Genomic DNA, 19,195 nt, shown 5'->3' on the forward strand with positions numbered 1-19,195 from the left:
GAAGGGACACATGACTCTTTAGCACATCTTGCACATAAATATCTTGCGACACCGGCTGCAATAGTGCCATGAGAACGCCTGTTATATAGGTGCACTCAAAAGTAAAGCAGTTAAAAACTTTGGAGCCTAGAAGTCCACTCAGTGCTACTTCTTTTTCTACTAATCGCTAAGACAAATACGTTTGTTTACATTTACGGGAAAGAATGCTGCCTGTTTCTAATTTATGATGTCACCTGAAAGTCTGAGAAGGTGTTCGCATGACACGTTTAGCTGGCAGTGCAGATATTTCTGTGGAAGATATACTAAACATGCCTATGTACCTTCATGCTTCGGCATTCCAGTGGATATGCTTCCATGCTGACAGTGCTCTTTTAAAAAAAAATAATTCATTAGATAAATTTGTGATTGAACTTCTTGGAGGACAATTGTATGTCCCATGTTCTGTTTTACACACATTCTGCCAAATATTTCCTATTATAAAAGTCACGGATAATGACCTAGCACATGTTAATTTTAAGGACACTTTCACTGCTGATTTGAGAAAATGCAAAGAAAGTAATAATCTGAGATTTCTAAAGATAGTTACAGCTTTCGGCCAAAGGTTTAAGAATCTGAAGTACCTTCCAAAATCTGAGAGGGACGAGGTGTGGAGCATGTTTTCAGACGTCTTAAAAGAGCAACACTGCGATGCGGATGCTACAGAACTCGAACCACAGAAAAAGAAAATCAACCTTCTGCTGGTGGAATCTGACTCAGTTGATGGGAATGAACATGTGTCGGTCCACTCTGTTTTGGATCGTATCTATTAGAACCCTTCATTAGCATGGAGGCATGTCCTCTGGAATGGTGGTTCCAGCAGGAAGGGACACATGACTCTTTAGCGCATCTGGCACATAAATATCTTGCGACGCCGGCTGCAATAGTGCCACGAGAACGCCTGTTCTCACTTTCAGGTGACATTGTAAACAAGAAGCGGGCAGCATTATCTCCTACAAATTATAACCGCACTTGTTTTTCTGAGTGATTGGCTGTACAAGAAGTAGGACTGAGTGGAGTTGTAGGATCTAAAGTCTTACATTGTTTTATTTTTGAATGCAGGTATTTTTGTACATAATTCTACATTTGTAAGTTCGACTTTCATGATAAAAAGATTGCAGTACAGTACTTGCAGTAGGTGAATTGAAAAATACTATTTCTTTCATTTTTTATGGTGCAAGTATTTGTAATAAAAAAATAGAAAGTGCTCACTGTATACTTTGTATTCTGTGTTGCAGTTGAAATCAGTATATTTGTAAATGTACACAACATCCAAAATATTGAAATAAATGGTATTCTATTATTCTTTAACAGCAAGATTAATCACAATTAATTTTTCTGATCACTCGACAGCCCTAGAAGATAGTAATTGTAGTAGTCTCGGATGGGAATTTACAGGTATAACTATGGGGTGTTTTTCATGGAACTCTGGGTTCAGTCCTGCAAGGACTTGGCGCATCGGAGCACGACCGACAGAGCCCAGCTCCTCAGTTGTGCTCAATCTAACTGCCAATTAGATTCACTCGAGCTACGACAGAGTGGGGACTATAAGACCATCTGTGGGACCCGTGTGTGTGTATGTGTGAATGACTGTGCCAGTTTTTATTCTGTATTTTCCAGAAATGTGGCCTGTTGCCTTTTCCCCTGAAAAAGATCCTATGTGCATTTTATAAGCATAACATTGTCACCTGGTCCTGTAATCCACCTTGAAGCTGGGACTTTTCCAGAATGGGGTGGGATTGCAAACAAAGGTTTCCTGCCGATTCAGCTCGATGCTCTCATGTTGACAAGACGAGACCCAGGATCTTCTGCAAGACACCTCACATTTATAGCAGCTTTCCTCTCATGCAAATCTGTCCCAAATTCAAAATCTGTATCTCTGTCCCTTGGTCCTTTGTGCTGCTTCCTTCTGGGTGTTGTCCCAATGCTGTTCAAAGAGGGTGTTCCCAAAAGAAGGAGGTGGCTTCTAACCCTCAAGGCCGTCAATATGTCTGATCTTCTTTAGTGAGCCCACTTGACAAGTTTTATTGTTCTTGGGTTTGGCTTCCATCCCTTTTCCAAGGGTTGCAGCTGTCTGGAGGTGCTGCCTTCCACCCTTTACTCATTCACAACTCGTTCATTCAACAGGGCAATTGATTAAAAGGGGTGTGTGTGTGTGGGGAGAGGAGATCTTATTCTACTCTTAGCAAAAAGACTTTTTTTTAATATTATACCAAGGCTCAGTACAAAGTTTTCTAGATAAGGATCTGATACAAGGCTGTATGAAAATAGAGGCATAATACAAAGTCATATGAAAGTTATGCAAAGATGCTTAATGCAGAGATTTATCTACAAACGTTTATAAATTGCTGTGCTTCTTATTAATGAATGTGGTGAACGTGAATATGGTACAGCTTGAGATGTCTGAATTTGCTACAGGATTCTGGGAGCAGGGCCTTCCTGGCAACAAAGGGGTGTCCTGAATATAGGGCGAAAGGTAGCAACCTTTATGTATGCCAGCCCAGTCAGTTAACTATAAAGACCTTCTTAGCTGTTGTTCTGAATTGTTTTACCTGTAAAGGGTTACCTGTTTCCCTGAAGATGCTTAGGAAAAAAACAAAATCAAGAAAGGAGTTAGCAGAGACCCCAGACCCAATGAAAATGAAAGATACATTCAAATAGGGAGAAACAGTTTCCTTTTCTCAGCAGTCTTTTTTCGGTCTGGAAAAATACAAGTGTCACAGCTACTATTACCGAAAAATTGCTGCCTTTCTCTTTCTTACCATATAATTTTAACAAAGAAATCAATTGGAACTAGGGATTTCAAGTGATTAAAATAATTAATCCTGATTAATCATGTGATTATTTGCACTGTTAAACAATGATATAACAGCATTTCTCTGAATGTTTTGGGATGTTGTCTGCATTTTCAAATATATTGATTTCAATTACAACGCAGAATACAAAGTGTACAGTGCTCACTTTATAATTACAAATATTAATTTGTAGTGCTGCCCCTTATGAAAGTTGAACTTTCAAATGTAGAATTATGTAAAAAATACCTGCATTCAAAAATAAAACAATGTACTATTTCAGAGCCTGCAAGTCCACTCAGTCCTACTTCTTGTTCAGCCAATCGCTTAGACAAACAAGTTTGTTTACATTTGTGTGAGATAATGCTGAAAATGAGAAGGGGCATTCTCACAGCACTGTTCTAGCCCAAGTTGCAAGATATGTACATGCCAGACGCTCTAAAGATTCCTATGTCCCTTCACGATTCAACCACCATTGCTTAACCTGCCTTCCTCTGGCCTGCTATACCTGCTGCCCATGCTCAGACCAGAGCTGATAATTCTTCAGTTTTTCAGCCACTTCTAGGGTCTGGAGGGGGATTTTTTCATCTGCTCGAAGGGTTGCCAACCATCCTGGACTGGACGTCATTTGCAGCAATGGTGTCTGGTCTGGGAGAGCTGGAAATCTTATCTGCCAGGGAAATCCCCTATGGCTGGCATTTTCCATTTGCCTGCTGTGACGTTGCACTCTATATGATTTTATGAAAGTATGGTGATGAGTGTGAATATGATGTAACTAAAATATGCTTCACGCAAAAGGTCTCTTGTATCATTACAAATCTTATAATCTACTGAGTGTGGTCGTCCTATTTGTATAAATGTATCACTCTTGTATCTGAAATGAGAAATACGAAATATAACTCTGAGGGCCTATTGTAATTATCCAAAGTGTGGGCCATGAATGGTGGTTTGGAATCTTGATGGCTCCCATCAACCAGGACAATCGACTGTGGATGGCTCTGATTGCAGGCAGGCCTTCCTGTGGGTCAGGCTGGGAGGAATGAAGGCTTGGGGTCTTACAAGTGACATGATCATGTCACCTGAACTGGAATCCATCTTTAACCTGGTGTTTTTTCATTGGGAAGGAGGGGTGGGAACCCAGAGGGACAAAGGTTTCCCACCTTATGCAAACGATCTATACCGGTGAGTGGGTGGAACAGGACACAGGGCGCTGCAGTCATAAGAAATCCCTAGTTACCACCTGATCTGGAACAAGGGCTGTACCAGGGGTGTCGAAGAAAAACTAAGTTCTCGCTTTTTGTTTGGGTGCAGCAAAACCAAATACTTTATTATTTCTCTAGTGAACACAAGAGGGAGAGAGTGTCAGGAACTGGGTTGCCCCTTGTCCTGGACGGATCTCTCTCAATTAGTAAACAATCATAACAATTTTTATACCTTTTTTACAGACAGTGGCTAGCAAACCTGGAGACAGTAGAAGTAAACATTTGCATTTGTTTATACATAAGCCTATTCGCTATCTTATTTGTCTGCAATACTAGAACAGAAAACAAGACTGCAATTCACAAGGTCGTAACAACTCTTCACACAATTCTCTCTGTACCACATATCTCACAGCATGCAGGGTCACATCTTAACTTCTGCTATATTAGCTAACATACATTAAGATCCCTTCAAACCTTTATTAATTAATTCTTGGCCTCCACACTCCCCCCTTTTGTACTTCTAGTACAACAAATACCTCAAATCTCAATTTGCATTTAACCATGGATTTCAGAGTCTACAGGAGACACGTCAACCTTAGGGGTTTTCATGGGATGCAATGACAATGCATGATTAGCATGAACATGAAAAGTAGTATTACTATCAGTACGTCCTTTACAACAACAACAACAATAACATAATCCCACACCAACTAACAACACTACAAACAATAACATCCCCATAGGAATAAAATAATGGGGTTGTCGTACAGTCTTGGTAACAAAGCATAATACATCAAACTTAGTACATAAAGTAGACACTCTATAAGCTGTATGAAAGGCATTCTGTTCAGCATGATATATATTCTGAAGCATGTGAATTTGCCCTTGCAACTCAGAGATTCTGCGAACCTCTGGCAACAATGAAAGCAAATTCTGAAACCGATCAGGTACTATGCTAGTCCAATTAAAATATACCTGAAATCTAAGAGCTACATGTAACATTCTATCTGCAGGCCAGTAAATGATATGATTGCCTGCAGCAGTGGTAAGATTAATATGTACATCTTGTAATGTGGTGGTATTAACGTACACACAGCTATCATTAGCCTGAAAAAGTGGGTGTCCTGTAAGGGTAGTTCCTCGACCTCTACCCTCCCAGCAAATATTGTCATAAACAGTGACAACTTCTCCTGGGTCCAGTTTCCGTATACACTGAAGCTGTGGTGGTTCCAACGGCCAAAATGTCCATAAATTCCCTAACCCCATCCAAATATCAGCTGTAATCCCAGGAGCACTAACTAAAAATCGATTAGGAGAATCAGGTGGCCTGACCTCCCAGATATCTCGGTGAATCACCCAATCCCACATGCATCCTCCCCATGGACCCGGCAGGATTCGGTATGTGGGAGCCCACACCCCCTTAACCGGTCCATATGCTTGGAAGGAGCACTGTGAACGTCCACACTTCCATCCAGAAAGTCTCCAAGTATGTCTCCATGGCCACAGATCAGATGGTACTCCTGACGTGTCTGTAAGGGCAGTGGGCCAAGCTTGGTGCACTAGATCATTCCGAATGGCCATCAGCTGGTCATTCAGGAAATCCTGAATTTCCGAACATGCTAGATCCCACTGCAATGCCTTCCCAGCCTCAGTGATATTCAGTACCATCTCTCTCAATAAATTCTGGGTCATAGAACTAAGGGCGGAAATGACATGTAACTCACCCACTCCGGTTTGCACTTGGGTGAGCTGTGCCCCAGAAATCAGGCCAGTGGCCTTCTCTAATTGGCCCAATTTCTCATCATGTTCCTGGGTCTTAAAAATATTCCAAACAGCAGCTGCAGAATTGGCCCCATCCCACAAGGATCCGGCTAGATCCCTTTTCTTTCTAGAGGAAATAACCCAGGCCCTCTGTTGTGCTAATCTAATGGCAGCCCCTTGTGAACAATTTGGATATGTAGAGGTGATCTGAAAACTAGATAAAGGCAATGTAAACTTCACAGTCCCTAGTGTAGTGTTAAGTACAGTCCACCGATATTCTGGCACATTTCCCCTCAGCGTAGGTCTATACCACATCTGTTGGTTGTAGACCTGCATATATTTCTGAGAGGCATTAATATCAATAGCATAAGAGGGAGTGTATTGCAATAAAGTACAAGTCACATTATCAGTCACGGGAATGGTCTCAATACAGGTAAAATTTCCAGTAGCAGAACAAACTCTTTGGGTAGTCGTTAGATTATTCACTAATTGGGTAACCAAATAACAATAAGGGCCTCTTTCAGGTAACATAGCACAAATTCCAGGAATAACCATCATATCTACTTCACTATGGAACCCATCAATTTCATTTATAAAGTCTCGGGGCTGATGTGCAGTAATATTATGGATCCCTATTTCCACTGATCCATTTGTTTTCCACTCAATGGTTCTCTCATAGGAATTCTGTTGAACTTTAAAATATAGGCTTTCTGAGCAATATTCTAATAAATCACTAAGATGGGAAGGTCTGGGCCAATGAATCTCATCAGAATATACAATTTCGTTTACATCCGGATAAATTACAGAAGTGATGGCCAGGGTTGAGGGGCTAGTGGGGTAACCTTTGTGGTAGCAAGGCGCTTTCGGTAGTCATCATCTGAAAGCCAATTAGGGAGGGCAGTACATCCCCAGGGTACTTGTCCATAAGCACAGAGCCCTGCCCCTGGAAGAAATCCAGGCACAGTAGGTCCGTCAGAGGACAAGGGAGAGGTCACCAGTACATCACCTTGTCCTCTTCTTCCGCTGTCCAGCAGGTACAGCAGGGCTAGAAGAAGGAGTACGCTGATCATCAGTAGGAGTGTCCTCCCGAGGTGGAGGGGTCTTTTTGCAGTGCGATGCATGGGTCCAGGCAGGTAGTCCTTGACACTTCACAGCAGTGTTGGTAGTCAACAGGACTTGGAAAGGGCCTTTCCAGCGTGGAGCCAGGGCAGTCTTTCGTTGATGGACCTTTATGTAGACCCAGTCTCCCGGTTCCAACGAGTGGCAAGGTTGCACAGGATCCTTCGGTAAGGCTTCCTTCACCTGTGTATAAAAAGACTTAACACATTTCATTAGTGCCTGACAATACTTAAGCATTATGTCATCCATCAAATGAATGTCCATCTGAGCTAAGGTCAGTGGGGGTGCAGTTGGTAGTCGCATTGGGCGTCCTGTCAAAATCTCATGAGGGCTGAGTCCAGTCTTTCGATTGGGAATGGCTCTCATACTCATTAGTGCCAATGGAAGGGCATGTGGCCACTTTAAGTTTGTTTCAGCACAAATCTTGGCCAGTTTATTTTTTAAAATCCCGTTCTGGCGTTCCACTGTCCCAGCAGATTGTGGGTGATGAGGGCAGTGAAGGTTGTGTTGGATCTGTAAAGCTGTACATAACTTCTTTACAATCTGTCCAGTAAAGTGAGGTCCACGATCACTGTTGATACTCACAGGGATGCCAAAACGTGGTACAAAATCCTTAAGCAGAAGTTTCACAACAGTCCTGGCATCTGCCTTCCTGCAGGGAAAAGCTTCAACCCAATTGGTAAATACATCAACTAAAACTAATACATATTCATAACCACAACATTTAGATATTTGAATAAAATCAATCTGAATATTTACAAAAGGTCCCCAAGGAGGAGGGTGGGCTGCCTGCTTAGCTTTAACAGCTTTACCAATGTTGTGTTGTTGACAAATCACACAGTGTTGACAGTAGGAATGTGCTACAGAAGGGAAAATGGGTGCAAACCAATCTCGGGTAACTGCAGCAACCATCCCCCCTTTGCTCACGTGTGCCATTCCATGGTATATGCGAGCAAGATAGGGCAATAACATCTTCGGTGCCACCAGGCGACCATCCGGGGCACGCCAAAGATGATCAGAATGTAAAATGCAGCCAGCAGCACTCCAAGAGTGCTTCTCAGTTCTTGATGCTGCCTCCTGGATCTTAGCCAGATCGTCAAGGGAGGCCAGTGAAGGCTGCTCTATCAGTACACAGGAATGTGCAGCCTGAGGTGCAGAAAGAGCCGCTGCTTTAGCTGCAGAGTCAGCCAGAGCATTTCCACGGGTAACTTCATAGGAAACAAAAGAGCATCCAAAAGAGCAGATACATAAAAAACATTCTTAATAGGAGAACCAGTGGATGTAAGGAAGCCTCTATATTTCCAAAGCAATCCGAAATCATGAACTACTCCAAAAGCATAACGAGAATCCGTATAGATAGTGACCGTTTGATCTCGAGCCAGAATACAAGCTCGAGTCAAAGCCACAAGTTCAGCTACTTGAGAGGAAAACACTGAAGAAAGGAAAGCACTTTCAACAACAGCACAGGTAGTGCAGACAGCATAACCAGCAACTAATTTACCTTTAGAATCTCGCAAACACGAGCCATCCACAAAGTAAAGGAGATCAGGATTTTGCAAAGGCACATCCAGTAAATCAGCCCTAGGACGAGTAAGAACAGATGTTACAAATACACAATCATGCGGGGTTCCATCTTCAGGCCCAGGCAACAAAGAGGCTGGATTAAGAACAGGGCAACGAGCCAAAGTAATATGAGAGGAAGAAAGTAAAATCAGCTCATATTTGATAAGACGAGAAGCGGATAAATGCTGTGTCTTAGATTTCAACAACAACACAGCTACAGCATGTGGAACACACACAATCAAAGGAGAGCCCAATACAATAGATTCAGATAACTGAACAGAAAGGGCCGCGGCCGCCACAGCCCGTAAACAAGGGGAAAATCCTACCGCCACAGCGTCCAGGGCAGTACTGTAGTAAGCAATTGGACGGTGTTTGTCCCCGTGCTTTTGCGTTAGTACAGCCAAAGCAAACCCATTACGCTCATGACAGAAAAGAGTAAATGGTTTAGTATAATCAGGAAGTCCCAGGGCCGGAGCAGTAGATAGTCTCTGTTTAATAGCAACAAAAGCGCTCTCAGCCTCTGGGGGCCAAGGAAGAGGCTCAGGGGTACCAGACTTAGTCAGATCCTGTAAGGGTTTAATCACTGTTGCATAACTTAAAATCCACTGTCTGCAATATCCAGTCATGCCCAGAAAAGTACGCATTTGAGAAATAGTACCAGGCCTAGGCATATTTAAAATAGCTGAAATACGAGAGTCTGATAAATGACGCTTGCCATGAGAAATATCATGACCAAGATAATGAACCTTGGGTTGACACAGTTGGAGTTTCTCCTGGGATGCTTTGTGACCTTTGGCAGCTAAAGCAGTTAAAAGTGTCAGAGAATCAGTTTTACAAGAGTCAAAAGAGAAAGACGCCAGCAAAAGGTCATCCACATACTGTATAAGTACTGATTTTCCAGGGATAACCACATCATCCAGATCCTTCTTCAGGATCTGAGAAAACAGGGATGGAGACTCAGTATACCCTTGGGGTAACCTGGTCCAGGTATACTGACATCCTTTATAAGTAAAGGCAAACAAATACTGACTATCTGGGTGAATTGGAATAGAAAAAAAAGCTGAACACAAATCCACAACAGTAAAATAAGTGGCTGACGGTGGAATACAAGAAAGAATGGTAGCTGGATTTGGAACCACTGGAAAAGAAGGCAAAACCACAGCATTAATAGCACGGAGGTCTTGAACAAATCGATAGGTGTTCCTTCCTGGCTTCTTTACAGGAAAGATAGGAGTATTACAAGAACTAATTGTGGGAACAATAATACCCTGTTGTAATAAAGATTCTATAACTGGAGCTATGCCTGCCACTGCTTCAGGACGCAGTGGGTATTGTGGAATCCTTGGCAAAAGCTTAGCAGGGTCCACAAGAATTTTAACCAGTTCAGCAGTTCTAATCTGTCCCACCTCATTTGCATGACGAGACCAGAGATGGGGGGGCACTTGTGACAATAAATGCACAAGGTCAGGGCTGAGAGGTGACCTCGACGCAGCTGGCTCGGATATATGGAGTGTGGCCAACACCAGGTTTGTATTCTCATCAGGAACCTATAAGAATACGCCATCTGGTGTACAGTAAATGGTACAACCTAATTTACACAACAGATCTCTTCCCAGCAGATTCACAGGAGAAGAAGGACTGAGTAGAAAGGAATGCTTATCTTCCAAAGGGCCAAGACAAACTTCGAGGGGTACTGTGACAGGATGCGAAACAGGACAGTTTGAAATGCCCACAGCATTAACAGACAAAGTGGACAAAGGAACAGAGGGAAACTCTGAGGATCTCAGAGCAGACCTACTGGCCCCCGTGTCCACAAGACAAGTAACAGATTTTCCAGCAATATTACAATCAACAAATGGGCCTTCTTGATTAATAGGAATTAAAGGATTCATGATGCAGTTACGTTCCCTCAGGCTGTCCTAGTAAGGGGTTCCTTGTGGGGAAAAAACAGGCGCTTCAGGATTTGGGAACTGAGTAGGATTCTGAGCAAATCGATTTGGACACTCATTCCTCCAGTGTCCCTCCTGACCACACAAGTGGCATGCAGTGCTCCCAGTCGGGGCAGGATTCTGGGCAGGATATGAGGAACCCCTTCCCATACCTCTCCCACGACCTCGTCCCCGTCCTCTTCTCATTCCCCCACGACCCCTGTTCTGATAAGTTCGTAACTGTAAAGCCATAAGTTGTGTTTCACTACTTTCTTTCTTCTGGTCTATGCAAGCAGTACAATGATTGGCAACTGTCACCAATTCGGAAAGGGGTTTAGTTTGCCAGCCAATACAAATAGTTCTTAATGGTTGCTGAACTTTTGGCAAGAGTCCCTGAACAAAAGCAGCTCCTACCGCTTCCTTGGCATTATCAGCTGGATCAGTAATTCCCGAATGCTGTTCAAAGACCTTAGTCAGTCGATCAAGATAATCAGCAGGGGATTCTCCCTTATTCTGTTTACAATTCGCAATCTTAGTCCAATCTGTTTTCTTAGGACAAACTTCTGAAATAGAGGTCAAGAGACGATTCCTAGCCTCTGTCAAATCATCCCCAATACCAGGGTCGGCATCAGGCCAAGCTGCCTGTCTATTAAGCCGTTGCTGAACTTCAGCTCGCAGTACAGCTCGTAAAAGTTGATTAATATCTGCCCAAGATGGATTATAGCACTGAATCACTGTTTGGAGCTCTTCTCTAAACTTTACTGGCTCCTCCCTGATTTTAGGAAATTCTTTCACCAAGTTTCTAAGATCCCCAGGCGTCCAAGGGGCATGTACCTTAACTAACCCCCCTACAGCTCCAGCTCCAGGCAAGTCTCTTAAAGGAGCCTGGAGTGCCTGTGTCGTGCTTCTAAGAAAGTAGCCGGCATTATTATCAGCAGAGGCAGGGTTAACCGGACTACTAGTGTCAGTCAGTAGGGAAGAAGATAATTCCTCCGAAGGAGGAGAATGAACAACTTGTGCAGTTGATATTTGCGGCGGCGAGACAACCACTGCCTGCACAGTCCGAGAAGGGGGAGTAGTGGGAGGAACGGGCTGCGGCTGTGGAATGCTGCTAAAAAAATCCACTATGTCTTCTGCAGTCTCCTCCTCACTTTCAGGCTTAACTAACTGGGGATAAAGAGAAGCAGAGGGCTGCACTGGAGCAGGAAGACATTTGGATGTCTTACATTTAAGTTTTAAATCCTGTACTTCAGTTTTTAATTTCTCCTGGGAGTCCTTCAGACTCCGCACCCGAGACTCATGGAGTCTCTTTGTTGCTTCCTCCCACCAAGACAGAAACTGCTCGCACTGCGCAGCAGAGGCGTGTGATTTAAGGGTTTCTCTGAGGTATGTAAGTTTATCTAACTCAAAGGTACCTTCTAATGGGCATTGTTTAAATGAATTGTCACGCGTGTACAGATTCCAATCATGTAAATACCTGCAGGTTTTAGGACCATAATGTACGTACATGTAATATGCTGGGGTACCCTTAGGGGGTAAAGTGGAAAGTTTAGACTGTTCCCCCCCCATTTTCCAGTCACACCAACTGAGGGGGTCCCTGTCCGCGCTAGCGGATCAGAATCTAAGAATCCCTCCCTACAGGGTACTCACATACAGGAGAGACTCACAAGAAAGACTACGACCCTCTTACACCTCCTTTCAGCAAAGAGCGTCGGCTAGTCTCTGGGAGATAAAGCCGCGTACTCTAATTGCTTCCAGGGAGACGATCAGATTGTCAGTAGCCCACACAGAAGGGAAAGGGGAGGGAAGATGAGTTCACACACTCCTAGACCCAGGCAGCTTCCTCGCCGGACTATGCTAAGCTGAGTCAGCCCACCGTGGGTCGGATCTCCTAAAGATCCACTAGTTACCGGGCTTGCGTTAGAGCAGTCCTGATCATTAGCTTCCGCTTCACAGGGCAGTCTGGGCATCTTCCGATAACGATCACTCACACAGGTGTACACACACACACACACCAAGGCCCCTATTCCTCTATTTAACCCTTTTTTAACCTTTTTATCTCTTTAAAAAATTTTTTTTTTTTTTAACCAAGATGCATCGTTACCTGGTCCGGACCAATACCATGAGGCGGTATGACAACCCCTCTTGAGGCAGTAAAAACCCCTCAGCACCGGTGCATTCTAATGCATTTACCTATGCATTACCTGTTGGCCAACTCAGCAGTTCCTAGTACTGCTATAAACTAACCTTATTGGGGCCTCTCCCCAATACCACTCTGCATTTGATCCTGCTGCACTGTCAATAAGTTCAGATGGCGTGAGCCCAGCAGAAACAGACGTCCCCCACAGACAGTCCTCCTCCGATACCCAATAGAGATTTCAAAAGGTCTCTTACCTCTATTGTGGCGCCATGGGGTTCGAAGGGGAACGATCCGTAGCAGCCGTCTGTGTGTCCGTGGGCGTTGCCATCCCGGACGAGCCCCCAAATTGTCGAAGAAAAACTAAGTTCTCGCTTTTTGTTTGGGTGCAGCAAAACCAAATACTTTATTATTTCTCTAGTGAACACAAGAGGGAGAGAGTGTCAGGAACTGGGTTGCCCCTTGTCCTGGACGGATCTCTCTCAATTAGTAAACAATCATAACAATTTTTATACCTTTTTTACAGACAGTGGCTAGCAAACCTGGAGACAGTAGAAGTAAACATTTGCATTTGTTTATACATAAGCCTATTCGCTATCTTATTTGTCTGCAATACTAGAACAGAAAACAAGACTGCAATTCACAAGGTCGTAACGACTCTTCACACAATTCTCTCTGTACCACATATCTCACAGCATGCAGGGTCACATCTTAACTTCTGCTATATTAGCTAACATACATTAAGATCCCTTCAAACCTTTATTAATTAATTCTTGGCCTCCACAAGGGGAAAGGATTGTGCCCAGACTAGGAAGGCTCCAGGCTGTGATAGAAGCTTATTGAAACATCTGAGGGTGAGATTTTATCTGTAATCACTTTCTTACTGTATTAGGTTGGACATGTGTGTTTTGTTTTGTTTTGCTTGGTAAGTCACTTTGTTCTGTCTGTTACTACTTGGAACCACTTAAATCCTACTTTCTGTATTGAATAAAATCACTTTTTACTTATTAATTAACCCAGAGTATGTATTGATACCTGGGGGGTGGGGGGTGGGAGAAACAGCTGGGCATATCTCTCTATCAGTGTTATAGAGGGTGAACAATTTATGAGTTTACCCTTCATAAGCTTTCTATAGGTTAAAATGGATTGATTTGGGGTTTGGACCCCACTGGGAATTGGGCATCTGAGTGTTGAAGACAGGAACACTTCTTAAGTTGCTTTCAGTTAAGTCTGCAGCTTTGGGGCACGTGGTTCAGACCCTGGGTCTGTGTTGGAGCAGACTGGTGTGTCTGGCGGTGCTGGAGTTCCAGGCTGGTAGGGAAAGCAGGGGCAGAAGTAGTCTTGGCACATCAGTTTCTGTGATCCAACCTGTCACACCTGCCTCCTGCCAAAGGAGAGTCAATTGGCTTTTTTTTTTTTTTAGCTTCTCCCACAGACATAGCTGCTATCGCCCGTTGGGGTGGATTCATTAACTCTCCCGCAGGTGCAGTACAGAAAACTGCTCCCTGTAGGAATGTGCGACTTACGGTGAACTGAGCGTGCTCAGTAACATCTGCTGAAGCTACTGCCCTTCACCCTGCCCTAAGTATCCGATTGCGCTGAGTGCTTTTTCCAGGGGTTAAAACGAGGCAAAGGGGGCAAATCGGAGGAGGGGGCCGGCCAGGGTCTGGGCAGGGGAGGAAAACTGACCGGTCGGGGGGCAGTGTGGTGGGGGCCCGCCCGCAAGGGGAAGGGGAACGCTGGCAGCACAGGGCTGGGCTGGATTGTAAACCGCGCCCTCTGCTGGGCTGCGCAGAGCGAGGCCGCTCCCAGCGCACTGTGCCTCATTGCCCCCAGCCCACCCTTCCCTCTGGAGACGGACCATCCCGCCCCCTGCACCTTGCCCCATGGGGGCCCATAAATACGTTTGGCACCAGGCCCACGAAAAGTTAATCCAACCCTGCAGAGTGGGGCAAAGAGTTTTCCTTTTTCCTTTCTGACTATGTCCATATTTTTTTAATTAATTGCTGTTTATGTAAATTGTATTTGTTCTGAGCGATAGACACTGGCTAGGGCAGAGATCAGGGAGGCATCCAGAGGGGAGAAATTCCATCACTGTGTCCGTGTCCTGAGCGGTCACAACCAGGTTGGGGGATGAGCCCCTCAGAAAGCCTGGGTCACTTGTGCTCTAGGAGGGGGGGAGTCGGGACACAGAAGGGGTAAGGGGCCCAAAGCTGGACATGGAAGCTGATGCAGTCATCCCTGTCGTACTGGAATTCCCCCCTACCACCACCCAGGGGTGCCCAGTCCATGGCCTGCACCCCGTGGAACCCTGGGAGAGGGCAGGGACAGAACTAGGTCAGCAGCCAGAAGTGCTCAAGGATCACCAAGTTCGGGGGCTTTTTATTTGCCCTCTGAATTTGCACCTTTCCAGGGACACTAGGAAGAAGGGTCCTGTCACCTAGAGCCTGAGGGCGTGTGGCCACTGCCAGAGCATGTGTCTGATCTGCAGCATCCTTGCAGCACAGCCAGGGCCTGGGCAGGAGGCCTGGGACGGGGGAGGGACAGACTGTGAACTGCCCGGGCATCCCACAGACGCTGTTTGTGCTTCCCCCAGGCCCGCAGAGTGGGGCGAAGTGTTTTTCCTTTCGCCTTCCCCATTGTTTCCTGATTTCTTTTATTAGCTGCTGTTTAATAAATTGCATTTGTTCTGGGGCATAGACAATGGTCAGGGAAGCATCAAGAGCGGAAGAAGTGCCACAGAGTGGGGACGCTCTAGCCCGTGTCCTGAGTGGTCACAACCAGGGTGGGGGACGGGCCCCTCAGGAAGCCTGGGCCCAGCTTGTCGGGGTTATAAGGACTTTCCCACACAGCAGAGTGGAAGTGGAGCCCTCGGGGTCAGGCAGGCTCTGGGTGAAGGGAGCGAGGACTCAGATCCTTCCGCTATTCGATTCCACCCGGGGGTGTTTAAGTCAGGAAAGTTCCCCCCAATAGCGGGGCCATTTCCCCGCGTACCTCTGCGCATCTTTACTGGTTTCTCCTTAAGTTAATTAACTATTTTAGGAAAAATGTGTCACTCATTCCCCCCGCTAGATGGAAGACGGTCCCTCCCTTCTGTCCTGGGAGCCGGAACCAGAGGGAGAAGCGCAGATCGGTGGGTTTCCCGCTAGGACCGAGGAGCAGCCGGGAGGCGGCACTGCGGGGAGCGATCGCTGGGGTCCGTCCCGGCAGCAGGAAGTGACTCGCAGCCGCTTGGAGGAAGGTAGGAGAGACCCCGCCTCGATTCGCTGCCCTGGGCCCGGGAAAGCTGCCGGCAGAGCCGGTGGGTGCGGGGCAGGATCACGTTACCCTCCATCCCTCCCCGCCCAATCCCCACATCGGCTGCTTTGTTTCCCCGCCCCTGGCCGCGCTGGTGCGGACGGAGGCTGCAGCTCAGGGAGATCTGGAGCGGGGGCGCGGGGGGAGGGGCAGAAGGTGGGCAGCCAAACAGAATCCAGGGTGGGAAGGGGCCCAGCTGGGAGCCGGGGAAGGAGCGGGGTCCAGGACAGGGGCACAACCAGGGCGGGGGGGTAGCACAGGCCCTGGCTCTAGAATGGTGGGGCCCTGCCGCGCCCCCCCCCTTATAGGGGTTTCCATCCTAGGACCTAGGGATAAGAACGGGGAACAGCTGGTGGGGGGTGAACCTAGGGCTGGGGGAGGCAAGCCCCTCCCCCCACTGTAGGGGCAGGGCCCCAGCCCCTGAGTACCCCCAATAACCCCCCCACACACACCTGCTGAGCATGTGGCCGCAGCCTCCCCATCCCCGGAGCCCAGGGAGGTTGCACAGCCCCAGCCAGAACCTCTGGGGCAGCCTAAGGAGAAGCCTGACCCGCTCCCCACAGGGGCCCTGCACCCACCTCCTCACTCAGCTGTGCAAAACAGAAGGTTTATTGATCGCTGGGAACACAGCGTAGAACAGAGCTTGTTAGCGCAGAAATCAGGAGCTCTCAGCAAAATCCGTCTGGGGAAAATCCCCTCTAACCACACCTGCCCCTGAGCCTGCAGGTGATGGAGAGACCTGCGGAAAGGGCTGGAGCCGGGCAGGGAAATGACTCTGCACAAAGGGCCCCTTGGAGGGACCTACTGGTGTCACAGGGGGTTCAGTGCTGGGGGGAGGGGCCGGATCTATGTTGTGATAAAGTGACTGAGGGTTTTCCCAGCGCGGCAGAGCCCAGAGCGTCTGTCTGCAGGGAGAGGGGGTGTGACATGGACTGAAGCCCCTTCTGTAACCTCCCCCATCGCCCCTCTCGCCCCCACAGGCTGAGGAATTGCGTCCACGTTTCGCTCCAGATCGTCCCGTCTTCCAAAGGACAGAGAAAGGAAATGGCTGTGATGGAGACAGCTCAGGTAGGGGATTTGCAGGGAGCTGTGGGGGAATGGGGAGGATTTGTTGTAGAGGGGGAGGGGCAAGAAACACACAAGGTGAGGCAAGGAGGGGACGGGGTCTGATAAACCTGCTGGATCATGATCGATCTGGGCCTGATTTTATGAACAGGCTCATTGGAGGGGTGGGGGGGGACTTTCTGACCCATGAAACACCCCCACTGGCCAGAGGCTTCTGTGAAATACGACGGCGGAGGGGGGGGGGAGTTGTCGGGATTCCTGTCCCCGGCTCAGAGCTCTGCTTCCCGTATCAGCCTGTGGCTGGCAGGCATATGGGAAATGAGAAGACCCTGCCCTGCTCCGTGTGCTGGGGGGACAAGGAGCTCTCACCATCTCCTACCCCCTGAAGCCTCCTGGCTTCTCTGAGCAGGGTTGGGGTGGGATTCTGCTTTTCTGGCCTTCCTCCCCCATGACTAGTGGGATTGCGGCTGGGGCAGCAGATGCTGAGTGGGGGATTCTTGTTGTTTCAGATGCCGGTGACCTTCGAGGAGGTGGCTGTGTATTTCACCCAGGGGCAGGGGGCTCTGCTGGACCCCGCTCAGAGAGCCCTCTACAGGGACGTCATGCAGGAGAACTACGAGACAGTGACCTCGCTGGGTAAGGGATTCCCGGCTCCTCGGTTATTAGAAGCCGAGGAGTCTGCGTGTCTGTCACTAGTCAGGTTCTTCCCTGGTCAGTTAGATTGGAGGGGAGTGGGCTCTGTAATGCACAGCTGCCGTGTGAGAGAGACTTGCAACTCCATATACTCTCGAAATGAGATCAGGGTGTCAAAACCTAAGGGATATACAAAATCACCCCACTCCAGAGCTGAGGGTGCGTCAGCAGGGCCCCCAGAGAGCACAGATGCCAGGAACTTCTAGTGAGGGTGTCACCTCCCCCAGACATCTGCCTCCCTCAAAGGGGCTCAGTGACCATGTTCCTGTCCTCTTGGATTCCATGTTCCCCCAGCACAGCACAGGGACAGGTTCCGCCCACGGAATGTCCTTTGTGACAGACGCTCTCTCAATCCTCCACACACCCTGATCTGCTCTGATTTCACCACCTGCACAGGATTCTCCCTTCCCAAACCTGACCTGATCACCTGGCTGGAACAAGGGGAAGAGCCGTGGGTGCCCGATCTACAGGCCTGCGAGGAAAGAGAGATCTCAAGAGGTGCCCACACAGGTGAGGACTGACACTCAAACCATCTGGGGAATGGAGGAAAAAGTTGAGAATCCCAAAAATATGGTATCAGTAAGTGCCCTCCATTCTTCCTCATCTCACCCAGGGCAGGGTTGCAGTCAGCAGATATCACTGACATCGTTTTCCACGTGTCCTGTTACCTGCTGCTGTTTCCTTCCCAACGTTCCTTCTCTGTGAATTTTTGGGTGGGAAGTGGAAGTAGAATCCAGTTGCTCCATCTGTGCATCTTTCGAATGTTGGGTTTTCCCTCGGTGCTCTTCCTCTTCCTTTCTCCTGGGCACAATGACTCCTGTCTGGATTGTCTCTCTCCCAGCAGGTAACGAGCCAGTGAGTGAGAAAAAGGAGAGGAATCAACAACAGGAAGTTCCTGGGCACGGAGAACCACAGGAGACCTTTGTGGGAAGAGCTGCAGGGAATTTTTCCCAGTGGTTGGAATAGGGAGAAGCCTGGGGAAATTGGCAGAGGTCAGAGAGGCTGCTGAGAAACTACTCAAGGGAGCAAATGGATGAATTTATTATCTGTGGGGAAGGATACAGGGATCCCACAGCCCAGCAGACAACCCCTAGGAAAGACAAACACCATGAATGCCTTGGTTATGGAAAAGGATTCGTTCTGGGACCACAGTTTGTTTCACCTCAGACAATTCATACTGGAGAGAAATCACTTCAGTGCTTGGACCATGGAAGAAGCCACATGGGACAGAAACCCTATCAATGCCTTAACGGCAGGAACTCTTTGAATTGGAAGTCAGCACTGACTACACATCAGATAAGCCACATAGGAGAGAAACCCCATAAGTGCTTGGCCTGTGGGAAAAGTTTCATACATAGGTCAGCCCTTGTTAATCATCAGGCCATTCACACTGGAGAGAGACCCCATAAGTGCTTGGACTGTAGGAAAAGTTTCATACATAGGTCAGCCCTTGTTAATCATCAGGCTATTCACACTGGAGAGAGACCCCATAAGTGCTTGGACTGTGGGAAAAGTTTCACACACAGATCAAATCTTAAACATCATCAGTGGATTCACACAGGACAGAGACCCCATAAGTGCTTCCACTGTGGAAAAAGTTTT

General features: G+C 47.2%; 1 protein-coding gene across 1 annotated transcript; it reads left to right on the forward strand.

The window, feature by feature from the left end:
- The first annotated feature begins 15,610 nt into the window (after window positions 1-15,610).
- On the forward strand, window positions 15,611-18,953 carry LOC123346589 (zinc finger protein 620-like). The gene is made up of 4 exons (XM_044984064.1): window positions 15,611-15,779; window positions 17,357-17,536; window positions 17,990-18,103; window positions 18,438-18,953. The coding sequence occupies exons 1-4, from the start codon at window positions 15,611-15,613 to the stop codon at window positions 18,557-18,559; spliced, it is 585 nt and encodes a 194-aa protein (XP_044839999.1). The 3' UTR covers window positions 18,560-18,953.
- The last annotated feature ends 242 nt before the right edge of the window (window positions 18,954-19,195 follow it).

Source organism: Mauremys mutica, chromosome 12 (genome assembly GCF_020497125.1).
Source record: "Mauremys mutica isolate MM-2020 ecotype Southern chromosome 12, ASM2049712v1, whole genome shotgun sequence".
In the NCBI taxonomy this organism is placed as follows: domain Eukaryota; kingdom Metazoa; phylum Chordata; order Testudines; family Geoemydidae; genus Mauremys; species Mauremys mutica.

Excerpts from the sequence above, each read along its gene's own strand:
- LOC123346589 (XM_044984064.1), top strand. The coding sequence starts at position 15,611 with ATGGAAGACGGTCCCTCCCTTCTGTCCTGGGAGCCGGAACCAGAGGGA. Across the intron at positions 17,537-17,989 it reads CGAGACAGTGACCTCGCTGG|GATTCTCCCTTCCCAAACCT; the intron begins GTAAGGGATTCC and ends CCACCTGCACAG. Across the intron at positions 18,104-18,437 it reads CTCAAGAGGTGCCCACACAG|GTAACGAGCCAGTGAGTGAG; the intron begins GTGAGGACTGAC and ends CTCTCCCAGCAG.